Raw genomic sequence first — 11,937 nt, 5'->3', positions numbered from 1 at the left:
CTAGTACTAAAGTACTTCACTCAAGAACTACATTTTTTATATTGTATTATTATATTAAAATAAAATTATTTTGAAACACAAGTTGATATTTTGGGCGAAACGCAACGTCCGTTGTCCCCAGCGAAGTGCAACCCCGAAGGACACGTTCTTTCGAAAGTACGACTTTGGTGACATTCTAAAAATTTGTCACAGCTTTGGGGGTGTGGTACCAGCGAACCTTGATTCCCTATGCATCTTGGGTCGTGGTCTGGCAACTTTGACGTTGATGGTACTGTAGTCGACGCTGAAATTTACAAATCAGAAAGACCATAATTATTCGAAATAGTACCAATGCAGCCCGATTCTTCCGGTGGAACGCAAGTCTTTTGGTCGGCACTAAACCACAAACCATCTCGACAACTCATCGAGTACGAATAGCCCCCGTAACATTCGACGTACTTGGTACAGTCTGTTAGGTCTGGTAGTAGATCTGGAGTACCGTCTGGGTTGCATCTAGGATCTCCGGCTAGTAACAGTTTTCAGTGTTTATATGTCACGAAACGAAAACAACCAGTAGTACCGCAGAACGATTCTGAAAAAGGTCCACATTTAGACTCTTTTTCGTTAAAGTAGAGACCAGTGGGGCAGCTAAATTCACGACCCCATCCTAATTCGCAATAGACGAATCTGTCACAAGCTATATCAGGGTAGTACTCGCCGTCGTGTCCATAGCATCTTATATCGTTATAACCTAGGGTTGATGACATCGTAGACGGAAACGTAGTAGCTACAATATATTTCACAGTTATAATTCGTCTAAAAATAAATGGTGCTCACTCCAAGGAAGAGGGGTCCTCGTCTGGTCTGAAAAGTCGTACTTCAAAATTAATTCTTCGCAAGTGGTACTCACCTGTGCACTCAGTAATGCTGGTACATAGCTGTCTTTCTTCGACAAAGTACAACTGATACAGACATTGCTTGAGCGTCTGGTTTTTCCCCTGACATTCCCAGTAGTACCTACACCCACAAGTACACTCCTTCAGCACGATTTCTCCCTCTGGAACATCGTCACAAATACCATCATCATAAGTTAGTACCAACAGTTGGCAAGTCTGCGAAACTTGGTTGTAGTACTGGTTCTCCGGGCAGTACTTCGTGGAGTGATGGTCGAAAGGAAAACGTGCGATTTCCTTTTCTGTTGCTGAAACCCCTAAACTAAAAAGTATCGTTAGCAAAATAAGTCGCATTGTCGTGGTACTGAAAAGCGTAAATTTGGTACTTGTGTAACTGTTGTGGAATGTATAAGTACCACTTTGGAGATTAGATTACAGTTTAGTTTTGCATGGAAACATTCACTTTTAAAGGAGAATAATTTGCGTGTTTGATTACAAGTCAGTACTACTTTATTATGCTACATGATTCAAATACAACTACTCTGTCACACAGGTTGAAATTTTGGGCGAAACGCAGCGTCCGTTTTCCCCATCGAAGTGTAAACCTGAAGGACAAGTTCTCTCGAAAGTACCACTGGTATAACATTCTAGAAATTTGTGGCAGCTTTTGGGGTGTGCCAACAGTAAACCTTCTTTGTCTTTGCATTTTGGGTCATAGTTTGACGGCGTCGATGCGACAGTAGTGGACGCTACAACTTACAAATTAAAAAAAAATAAAAATCAAGAAAAGTAGTACCAATGCAGTCTGCCTCTTCCTGTGGGACGCATATTTTTTTGTCCGCGCTGAACCACAAACCACTTGGACAACTCAACAAGTAGGAGTTGCCTTCGTAGCATTCTATGTACTTGGTGCAATCCGTCGGGTCTGGTAGTAGATCTAGAGTACCGTCTGGGTTGCATCTAGGGTCTCCAGCTACAAATTAAATTATATTTGGACAATTTAAATGTTTGGTACTTTACTTGTTGCTGTTGTTGTTGCTGTTGGTACTGATAGAGTGGTGAAATTTGCTGCAACAAAAATTGTATTTTTTTAGGAAAACGAAGATCGGACTTGGTACCACACGACGATTCTGAATATGGTCCGCATTTTAGTAAGTCTGCGTTAAAATAGAGACCACTGGGACAGTTCCAGACACGGCCCCATCCTATTTCACAGTGGGTGAATTTGGTACAGTCTGGGTGGGGGAAATATACGTCGTCGTATCCATAGCATCTTGGGTCATTATAGTCTGGTCTAGATACTATAGTCGTAGGAAATGTAGTAGCTGAAAACCATTTTATACACCACAATTTTTAAATATAGGTGGTACTCACTCCAAGGGAACGGTGTCCTCGTTTCGTCTAAAAACCACAACATCAAAACTTGTTTTAGTCACCAGAACTACTAGTACTCACCTCGACAATCAACCAATCCAGCACACAGCTGCCTCTCTTCCACAAAGTACAACTTAAATTCACACTCTTTAAGCGTCGCCTTCTTCCCCTGGCACTCCCAAAAGTACAAACAACCACAAGTGCACCTCTTCAGAACAATCTCCCCTTCTGGAACGTCCTCGCACACACTCCCGTCTGGAGTAGTCCAGGGTGGTACCGTCGTCGTCGCGCACCCAGAAGACACCGGCTGGACACACCGCTTCTCGCTAGGACTGAACCACAACCCGTCTTGACAGTCTATAACATACGGAGTACCATAATAGCACCACACGTACTTAGTGCAGTCAGACGGGTGCGGCAAAAAGTCGACATTGTCTGGGCTGCACTCCACATCGTCAAGAACCGGAAAATCGTCGAGGACTCGGCAAGTTTGCGAAACGTGGTCGAAGTGGTGCTTCTGGGGGCAGTACCGCAGGGTTTGAACGCCGTTGAGGCACTCCCAGTACTTCGTCGAGTCGTCGGAAAAGGGGAAACGCGCGGTTTGATCGAAGCATGTAGGCTCACTCGTGGCGCATTTAACTGAAAATGTACGTGGTAGTACCGGCTGGTTTACGGATGGTGGTTACCTGAAGCCAAAGTTAGGAAAATCAAATGGGTTGGTGGAAGCATCGTGGTGCTGTGGTACTCTTGTTGTAATTGTGGATGTTTTGAAGTACGTCGCTAGAGATTAGATTATTGAAGTACTACGTGTAGCAACTATGGTTTATGGGGTAGTCAAATCAGTGGCTCTAGTTTTCGAATTCAGTACTAGGAAAGATCTTGATTTTTTTAATAACGATTGTCTAAAGTTTCAACAATTGTGGTACCACACATGTTTTAACGTCTTTTTGTCAGTTTGATGCCTGTCAAAGTCTAAGTTGACCGTTATCATTGTTTCTACAGACAGCTATCGATAGGTTATCTAAACATGATAGAGCAAATTCCGTCCTTAGCAAGTTCTTAAAGTATCTTTTTTTTCTTTTCCAAGTACTAATCAATCCTTTTAAAATTCTTAATCCACTCGATTAATTTATTTATTATCTTCAAATACCTGTCGGACACGAGTGACAACCTAATAATTCATAAAACAATAATCTGATTTGCATGGTTTTAAGTTATAAAAGTACCACCTGCGACAGATTTAATTTAGTTTTGATGTATTGCAGATCAAGATGAAAGGTACGTTCTCAGATTGACAGAAGTGGTACTGATGATTTTATGTTTTAGCCGTTATTTTGAGTTTGCTTGCAATTGCATCAGCCGGTGCTGATGGTGAGTTTTGCGTTGTGGGAGAGTTGTTGGTGTTAAATTTAGTCTTGTAGATCCTCTATGTGCGGGTCTTCCGGCTGATCAGGTGGTACTGTTTCCGTCACCGATCTACTGCAACCATTACTACAAGTGTTTGAATGGGGTGTTTAGTGAAGAGATTTGCGAGGAAGGTTTATATTTTAGTCCATCTAGCAATCGGTGTGTGGAGGCGCAGTATGCTGAATGTAATGGGGGAAGTGGGGCGCCTGACGACACTACGAGTACTACTGTTCAAACAACTACAACTACGTCTACACCTACGCCTACTACGACGACGACTTCTACAACTACAACTACTACCCCTACCACTACTACTACCCCTACCACTACTACTACTCCTACCACTACTACCACTACTCCTACCACAACTACTACTACTCCTACCACTACAACTACTACTACTCCTACTACTACAACTACTACTACTCCTACTACTACTACTTCCAGTGGTACTACCTCAGGTAAGTAATTCCAAAAATGAAAGACTGATTTTCTCAGTACTATATTTTCAGAGGATCTGGATCCGAGATGCATAGATAGCGATATTTCGTACTGGCCACATCCCCACTTCTGTCATTTGTACATAGAGTGCTACCATGGTGGTTCCTATGAAATGAAATGCCCTGACAATACATACTTTTCAGATAATCATAAGTTATGCGTAGAAGCTGAAGAATCAGAATGTTGTGCCGAAAATGTATCACAGTGTATTTAAGTCAATATATATATAGTTTACAAGTACCCTTCTATTCTTACGATGGTACCAAAAGTACCGACTATTTTGTCGGAATACTACTTAATTAAAACACGTATTAAAAATAATAATGCGGTTTATTCGTTGAGGCTAACAAGGGGATGATGTTTGTCACTTCAGCGATAAAAACACAGTGCTCCAGGCTCCAGTACTTCCAGTCCCGTGTCCCATGTTCCCATTTCCGACCCAATACGAACTCGTCCGAGCCATGGCGGTATTTTCATCCCTGATTCCGCTAACACGGCCTTTCCTGACGAACGAGTGTCCCACTCGGTTGGAAACTGGGACAGTACCTGGAATTTCAACTACTCAGAAAACATCGCACTGATTATATGTAACATTAATTTATAATTTTCAAAACTGAGCGTTTCAGGTACTGCGCCTTGGTAGTTTAACCTGTAAATAATAATGTGAGTTTGGCCAAACCGCATTAATAAGCTTAAAGTAACTTAACTAACCATGGTTATTTAACTTTAACAACACGCGCTTCCAGTACGTTCCAGCACCCATACCCGTACAAGCCACAGGCCATATGCGCTACCGGTCCAGGCTTCCGCAAGACCAGCACATTACGTGCCCATGCAAGCTCTGGGACCTAGCTACATATTAACCGGTTATGCGCTACCGGTCCAGGCTTCCGCAAGACCAGCACATGACGTGCCCATGCAAGCTCTGGGACCTAGCTACAAAAACCGCCCCTGCGCTACCGGTCCAGGCTTCCGCAAGACCAGCACATTATGTGCCCATGCAAGCTCTGTGACCTAGCTACAAGGTACCCGGCCAGGCTTCCGTACGTCCGGTAAGACCAGTGCCCGTACCAGCGCAACATACGTTACCTACGTCGAGTAGCTAACCCAGGGTTTAATATTTTCCAAACCCGCCACTCCGACGTATTTTTTCTGACTCCGAATTGCCCCAGGGATGTCGCTAATCTCGAACCGGTCATGGTCCAGTAATTTGGTCACTCGAAATGGACCCCTCCACTTGGGCATCAGTTTCTGGCTTGATCCTGTGACTGGATTACACTGGACCTTCGTCATTACCAGGTCACCGACCTGATACAAATGACCTTTTCTTCTCCTTGCGTCAAACCGTTCTTTTCGTTTTCGCTGATCTTCGGCGATGCGGGTAATAATTTCCTCTCGGACCTTTGTAACATCAACTGGATCGGCCGCAGCATTCACAACCCTGTTGGGTCTGACGCGGAAACCCATTAACGCCTCGCTTGGTGTTACTCCCAACGCAGAATTAACGCTCCCATTCAGACCCAACTGAATATTCGCCACATTTTGATCCCATTGATCGTCATCCACTTGTGCACCCATTGTTGCCATGGATTCGAGGATTGTGCGATGGTACCTCTCCACCTGTCCATTTCCTCTAGGCATGGCCGTCGCATTTAGATGCTGGATGATCCCCTTTTCATTACAAAACTGTGTAAATGACTGACTGGTGAAAGCGGTACCTCGGTCACTGATTAGTCTGTGAGGTACTCCAAAAATCTTTACAACTTCCTGAAACACCTTGAGTAAGTAACGGCTCTGAGTACTTTTTACAGGATAAACGAGAATAAATTTGGTAAATGCATCAATTATTGTAATAACATATGTATTACCAGATTTGGTTTTAATAAAAGGGCCCAAGTGATCGGCATGTACTGTATGAAAAGGAATGGGTAATTTGGGGATAGGGTGAAGAAAACCCTGTTTCTTACCAGTCGGACTTTTAAAGAAGACGCAATCGAGGCAGTTTCTTACATATTTCTTAATAAAGCGTCGCATATCGTTAAACCAGTAAGTGCGCTTTATTAGTTCGTACGTTTTTTTCAAAACCCAGGTGACCGATATCATCATTATGAAGTCTTAATAATTGGAATTTGATTGTTTTTGGAATTACCCCACGGAGTCCCCTAGCAGTTATTTTATAGACTTTCCCACCTTTTAATGCATATTGATTAAATATCTCTGAATGTTAGGAACGGTCACCTGTTTCGAGAATGGTTCGAATATTGTGGATATTTTTATCGGACTGCTGTGCGGCGAGTAACCAGTCATCTTCCGCCATTGTTACCAAGCAAATACTCTTTTCAACCGACAAATTACGGCTGAGCGCATCAACATGTCGCATATTTTGATTCCCTTTGTGTTTTATTTCAAATTGGTACTCGCTAGTGCAATAATCCACTTACCGATGCGATTATTTAATTCATTTTTAAGGAATGCGTGTCGTACTGCAGCACAATCAGTTATGATGGTGAAGTTAATGCCCAGTAAATAATGTCTAAATTTTTTTACGGATTCAACTATAGCTAACGTTTCTAACTCAAAGGAATGGAAACGCTCCTCATTAGGACGTGTAGTGCGACTGAAGTACTCGATCACGTGTTCGTTTTTATCGACTACCTGAACGAGAATGCCTGCGATTCCCAATTGACTTGCATCCGTATATAATTTAGTTTCCAAGGAAGCATCAAAAAGTTTTAGAATAGGTTCTGCTACAAGTAATGATTTTAAGGACAGAAATGAATCGTTTTGGTCTTTATTCCATGTCCACTGAGTATCCTTTTTCAGTAATTCACTAAGAGGTTTGCTTTTGAATGCATAATTTGGAATATATTTACGAAAATAGCCTGTGAGACCTAAAAACTGACGTACCTACTTCATGAACAGTAGTTGGGGTTGGAAATTGTTCCACTGCATGGATTTTACGAGGATTAGGTTTAATTTCAGAATTAGATACAATGTGGCCAAGATATTCAATTTCTGTACTGAGAAAGAAACATTTGGAGAGACGAAGAGTTAATCCATTTTGTTTAAAAATTTCCAAAACCTCTTTGAGAACACTTAATGATTCTTGGATCGAGTGTGCGGGAATCAAGACATCATCTAAATATACCAACACCTTGGTGAATCGTAGCTGTCCCAGCGCCATATTGAGCATTCGTTGAAAAACGGCAGGCCCATTGGTCAGACCAAACGGCATGCGCAGGAACTTATAATGACCGTCTTGGGTTACAAACGCTGTTAAGGGAATAGATTCGGGGGCCATCGGGATTTGATAATATCCAGAGAGAAGGTCTAAGGAAGTGAACCACTGATAACCAGAAAGCCTGCTTATTTGATCGTCAATAAGAGGAATCGGATATTTGTCTTTGACAGTAATACGATTTAATGGTCGATAATCAATACATAACCGCCAGTCACCTGTTTTCTTTGAAACGAGGAGTGCTTGAAAAGCATATGGGGAATTTGATTCTCGAATGATGTTGTTATCGAGTATTTGGCGAATAAGTTTACGAATGATGTCTCTTTCAGGTTCTGGATACCTTCGAGGACGATATGCAATAGGTATCGTACTCGTCACGTCAATTTTCACATGGGTCGCACTTGATTTTCCTATTTCTCGTATATCATCAGTTACGCACATTGGATAGTCATTTAATAATTCTACTAATTGGTTGACGACTACTGAATCATCAACTCCGATATTGAATTGATGTGTTTCTATTTTATTTATATTGCAAACTTGGAAGAACTGTAATTTATGTCTTGATTTGATATAGGAAATGTCTGATAATTCGGTAAAATTTTGACCTATTAACACATCAACGCCCTGAACACATTTGTCTACCACCAATAATTCAAGATTCTTGCTGATACCATCGAGAATTACGTCAACATGTATTGAGTGGGTGACTTTGATGCGAATATCACCAAACGTTTTTAGGATAACATGAGGACTACGTTCGAAACTCATTAAGTCAAGTGCCTTTGCTCTGGATTCTGTGATTAATGAGACCTCACTACCCAAATCTACGTAACACTTATGAGCTATATTTTTAATGATTATGGTTTTAAAAAACTTAAAATTACCATCGGCTACGCTTATTATGTTGATATTTTTATGTTCCAAGTCGGTGAGTCAGGAACGACTTGAGGGAAAATTATCTTTATTACCCGGGCAGTACCTTTTGGTATGCCCATATCCCTTGCAAGCGAAGCAGCGAAGATTGACACGTGCGTCGTGGCCCTCATGTCTATTTTTAGACATATATGAGGCGTTCTGGCTCATTTGCGGAGTGGTTGTTTTGCTGGGGCGCGACTTTACAATGGATGTTATGGGGGTGTCATTGACACTAGACGAAGAAATCCCACTTACGGGATGTTTTCTTATCGCATCCAACGATTTGAAGTGCGTCGCCAGCACATGCGGTTCTTTAATGCCAGCCGTTTCGACCGCAAATTTAATTTGTTGGTCATCTATACCCCCCATTATCAAGTTGACCTGATCTTCACCCGACAGAGGTAATTTTAATTTATGGATCAATGATAACTTGATAAACACATACTCATAAAGTGTGTGTTTGGTACTAGGTCTGCACTGCATCATGGCCTGCAGAGCTTTATGCAGGTCTCGTTTCGGCCGAAAATTCTCTAATAACATAGCCCGCCACTCAGCCCATGTAAATAATTTTGTTGGCAAACCTCGGTACCAATTTTCCGCCGGACCACGGAGTTTACCTAACGCCAAATGAGAAGTCGTAGCGTCATTCCAATTGTAGAGGGTAGCAAATTCATCAACCGCGTTCAACCACTCACCAACGTCGTCATTCAGAGGGTTAAATTCGGCAATTACATTATTTAAAATGGACGTACTTAAACTTACTTGCTCGTTCCCGGTATGCCTGCTTAGTTTACCTGCCATCCTGTCCATACCTTGAGCAATTGCCTCGGACAGATCCGCCACTGACATTGAAACGGTGGTGGTTCCGCACTCTTCCCCAGAACGACGTCGGTCTAGCGATTGACGCCGTGCTAATGGTGATTGCTCCACTACCTGTCGCCGTCTATTTCTTGTTGACGACGGCGATCTTGGAGTACTGCGTCGTGCAACGCATCTAGCGTCCTTCTCCTGAGTCGACCGCCGCCGACGCTCGCTACGACTACGGCGTCTTCGACGTCCATCGTCATGCTCGTCCATGCTACGTTGACGTGATCGGGAGATTCGTGGCATTTTTTTTTTTTTCAACTATTCACACACTAATTAATACACTAAAACTGACACTACTAAACTGTTCGCCGTGGAAGAAATCCCACTTCTGATGTCGGAATACTACTTAATTAAAACACGTATTAAAAATAATAATGCGGTTTATTCGTTGAGGCTAACAAGGGGATGATGTTTGTGTAAGATAGGTTTGTACTTAACATGTGTTTCTCTTCATATTTTTTATATTTGGGGTGTAGAAGCATGCAGTTAAGAGTTTCATGCTAATTTGGGGCTCGTAAAAATATATATTTCCCAGAAACTGGGGAATGGCTTATGTCCTTTCACACGCCTACTAATGGCCTGCGATGCAGGGGTGCGGGTGGTCCAGCGACCTACACTTGAGCGAAACAAATCTGAGATTATCGCAGTCACAGGCAAAAACAGAAACCACATGTGTGACCCAAGAAATAGACCTGATTGGGGTTGATTGGTTGGCTGTGTTTCTTTCGAGAGGGTGTAACTAAAAAGGCCTGGATAAAGATTTCAGTTTTAAAACGGACGCGTACCGATTAAGACGAATTTAACAAGTTACGTGTTACGGTTGATTAAAAAGTGTTGAGGTGAGTGTATCACTGAGTTATCGGTCTTAGGGGTGATGTGAGTGAGATTTCACTAAGGTGTAATCTGCATTGTTAATTGTTGTAAAAGCTAATTGGATTATCTACTGTAATTTGGTGAGTCCGTTCCTTGTTGTTATTGTTGCATTTGACATGATTATTGATAAGTGGTATCGAGTCAGTTGTCAAATAATGTTAACATAATCCTGAGAGATATTGAAATAGTAAAAGTGATGAAATGAGACTTGACATGTCCAGCTAATTTGATTAGGCTGTCCGCCCTCCTGTGATACCTTTATGCCTGTTGTTGCGGGTTTATGCCTGTTGTTGCGGGCGAAGAAATACCTGTTGTTGCGGGTATGTGCCTGTTGTTGCGGGTACGGTGCGGACATCAATCCTGATGTCTGTGGTCAAAGGACTAGTATCAAAGTGGACACCTCGTGCGGTTATTCCCTTGGTGTCACTGCACCCTTTGGTATTAGACCTGGGATAGTAGCAGGAGCTGGGTGCGTCGCGCGGCCTTCCCCTTCGCCCCTTGTAGACTCCGTACTATACCCTACGACGGTATGAGAGTGAGCACTTAGTGCGGTTTTCCCTTAGTGTTCATTGTACACTCTGTACCGGGCAGTGTGGACCATGTGTGATTCCAACCATTAGGACAGAGCTCATTGATTGTGTAGGAGATGAAAAGTTTTAAACAAAAAGAACACATTTTTTTTTTCGATGTGTTGTGTTTGTGAGGGCGTTACATTATTTCTTTACCAGTTATCCACATTATCAAACGTCAGATTTTAATATAACATAAATTATAAACTCACTTTTAAGTCGTCAGTGTTGATAGCTGATTAATTACATTTACAGCCTGGTCAGGAGGGCTGGTGTCGAGGTGAATCGGTCATAACAACAATTATGCAACCTGTAAAATGTGATTGGGGATGTGAGCCATCGATTCCTAAAGTCGATGTGGCGAATTTGCTAATCGGGTATTACTTTTTAAATAGTGAGTCCGTGTTATTTTAGCTATTATCAGTCAGCAAGGTTGGTACTACTTTATCAAGAATATGACTGCTTTAATTAACAATTATTTCATCAATCAATGAGCTCTGTCCTAATGGTTGGAATCACACATGGTCCATACTGTCCGGTACCTTCATTGTACATCTACCTTAGCTTGATCTATGTTAAATCTAATCGAAGCAAATATTTGACGCATAATGACATCCATAACTATGAAACACGTAATAAATTACATCTTTACCCCAAGAAACTAAGACTACAAAAATCCAGCAACGGTATTGAATACCTCGGTCCAAAATTTTTTAATATATTACCCACACATGTACAAAATAGCACCGATGTCCACTTCAGTAAAATTGTGAAGGAATACTTATTAGGAAAGGCGTATTATTGTTTTGACGATTTTATTAAAGAAAAGTTTATGTAGCATCCCCGAAAATGTGTATGTCAAAAGAGTATGTCAATTAATTTGTCATTTCTCTTTTGTTGTTTATTCTGTGTAGTATGTATATGTATATGTGACTTATGCAAAAAACTTGTACGTTTATATGCATTAATAAATTATTATTATTATTATTATTACAGAGTGTACAATGAGCACTAAGGGAAAACCGCACGAAGTGCTCACTCTCATACCGTCGTAGGGTATAGTATGGAGTCTACAAGGGGCGAAGGGGAAGGCCGCGCGACGCACCCAGCTCCTGCTACTATCCCAGGTCTAGTACCAAAGGGTGCAGTGACACCAAGGGAATAACCGCACGAGGTGTCCACTTTGATACTAGTCCTTTGACCACAGACATCAGGATTGATGTCCGCACCGTACCCGCAACAACAGGCACATACCCGCAACAACAGGTATTTCTTCGCCCGCAACAACAGGCATAAACCCGCAACAACAGGTCTCTTC

At 42.0% G+C, this 11,937-nt stretch overlaps 4 protein-coding genes across 7 annotated transcripts; 1 reads left to right on the top strand and 3 right to left on the bottom strand.

Annotated features, from left to right (window-relative positions):
- Positions 1-38: 38 nt before the first annotated feature.
- On the bottom strand, positions 39-1,270 carry LOC135133141 (probable chitinase 10). Of its 4 annotated transcripts, none has more exons than XM_064061451.1 (5): positions 890-1,270; positions 817-843; positions 560-766; positions 329-505; positions 39-271 (listed from the first exon to the last, which is right to left on the bottom strand). In XM_064061451.1, exons 1-5 carry the CDS (start codon positions 1,224-1,226, stop codon positions 66-68), a joined length of 954 nt encoding a protein of 317 aa, XP_063917521.1. In that variant the 5' UTR covers positions 1,227-1,270; the 3' UTR covers positions 39-65. The 4 variants fall into 4 exon arrangements, with proteins under 4 accessions (XP_063917521.1, XP_063917505.1, XP_063917514.1 ...); XM_064061435.1 differs by having other exon boundaries at positions 39-283; positions 329-499; XM_064061444.1 differs by having other exon boundaries at positions 39-283; positions 817-996; positions 1,052-1,270.
- Positions 1,271-1,359: 89 nt separating this feature from the next.
- On the bottom strand, positions 1,360-3,219 carry LOC135133109 (uncharacterized). The gene is made up of 7 exons (XM_064061376.1): positions 2,933-3,219; positions 2,328-2,885; positions 2,247-2,273; positions 1,991-2,197; positions 1,893-1,940; positions 1,669-1,845; positions 1,360-1,621 (listed from the first exon to the last, which is right to left on the bottom strand). The coding sequence occupies exons 1-7, from the start codon at positions 2,973-2,975 to the stop codon at positions 1,410-1,412; spliced, it is 1,272 nt and encodes a 423-aa protein (XP_063917446.1). The 5' UTR covers positions 2,976-3,219; the 3' UTR covers positions 1,360-1,409.
- Positions 3,220-3,467: 248 nt separating this feature from the next.
- On the top strand, positions 3,468-4,391 carry LOC135133195 (integumentary mucin C.1-like). Its single transcript, XM_064061498.1, has 4 exons — positions 3,468-3,524; positions 3,573-3,617; positions 3,668-4,114; positions 4,166-4,391. Exons 1-4 carry the CDS (start codon positions 3,518-3,520, stop codon positions 4,366-4,368), a joined length of 702 nt encoding a protein of 233 aa, XP_063917568.1. The 5' UTR covers positions 3,468-3,517; the 3' UTR covers positions 4,369-4,391.
- Positions 4,392-4,465: 74 nt separating this feature from the next.
- Positions 4,466-9,559, bottom strand: LOC135133214 (uncharacterized). The gene is made up of 2 exons (XM_064061529.1): positions 9,073-9,559; positions 4,466-4,700 (listed from the first exon to the last, which is right to left on the bottom strand). The coding sequence occupies exons 1-2, from the start codon at positions 9,418-9,420 to the stop codon at positions 4,524-4,526; spliced, it is 525 nt and encodes a 174-aa protein (XP_063917599.1). The 5' UTR covers positions 9,421-9,559; the 3' UTR covers positions 4,466-4,523.
- Between the last annotated feature and the right edge of the window lie 2,378 nt (positions 9,560-11,937).

This window comes from Zophobas morio, unplaced genomic scaffold, assembly GCF_036711695.1.
Source record: "Zophobas morio isolate AGI-343-1 ecotype UQ-CSIRO unplaced genomic scaffold, CSIRO_AGI_Zmor_V1 ptg000003l, whole genome shotgun sequence".
NCBI classification, from domain to species: Eukaryota; Metazoa; Arthropoda; class Insecta; order Coleoptera; family Tenebrionidae; genus Zophobas; species Zophobas morio.
The sequence above is the reverse complement of the archived record's forward strand: the minus strand, read 5'-3'. Positions and strand labels throughout refer to the sequence as shown.

What these genes read in the sequence shown, in the direction of transcription:
- LOC135133141 (XM_064061428.1), bottom strand. Translation starts at nt 1,226, where the DNA reads ATGCGACTTATTTTGCTAACGATACTTTTTAGTTTAGGGGTTTCAGCA. An exon ending in TTTTTCAGAATCGTTCTGCG is followed by an intron (nt 506 to 559) that starts GTACTACTGGTT and finishes AACTGTTACTAG; the next exon opens with CCGGAGATCCTAGATGCAAC. An exon ending in GGAAGAATCGGGCTGCATTG is followed by an intron (nt 284 to 328) that starts GTACTATTTCGA and finishes TGTAAATTTCAG; the next exon opens with CGTCGACTACAGTACCATCA.
- LOC135133109 (XM_064061376.1), bottom strand. Translation starts at nt 2,975, where the DNA reads ATGCTTCCACCAACCCATTTGATTTTCCTAACTTTGGCTTCAG. An exon ending in TTTCCTAACTTTGGCTTCAG is followed by an intron (nt 2,886 to 2,932) that starts GTAACCACCATC and finishes GTACATTTTCAG; the next exon opens with TTAAATGCGCCACGAGTGAG. An exon ending in AGCAACAACAACAGCAACAA is followed by an intron (nt 1,846 to 1,892) that starts GTAAAGTACCAA and finishes TTTAATTTGTAG; the next exon opens with CTGGAGACCCTAGATGCAAC.
- LOC135133195 (XM_064061498.1), top strand. An exon ending in TGCATCAGCCGGTGCTGATG is followed by an intron (nt 3,618 to 3,667) that starts GTGAGTTTTGCG and finishes TTAGTCTTGTAG; the next exon opens with ATCCTCTATGTGCGGGTCTT. An exon ending in TTCCAGTGGTACTACCTCAG is followed by an intron (nt 4,115 to 4,165) that starts GTAAGTAATTCC and finishes CTATATTTTCAG; the next exon opens with AGGATCTGGATCCGAGATGC.
- LOC135133214 (XM_064061529.1), bottom strand. Translation starts at nt 9,420, where the DNA reads ATGCCACGAATCTCCCGATCACGTCAACGTAGCATGGACGAGCATGAC. An exon ending in GGCATACCGGGAACGAGCAA is followed by an intron (nt 4,701 to 9,072) that starts GTAAGTTTAAGT and finishes TTGAAATTCCAG; the next exon opens with GTACTGTCCCAGTTTCCAAC.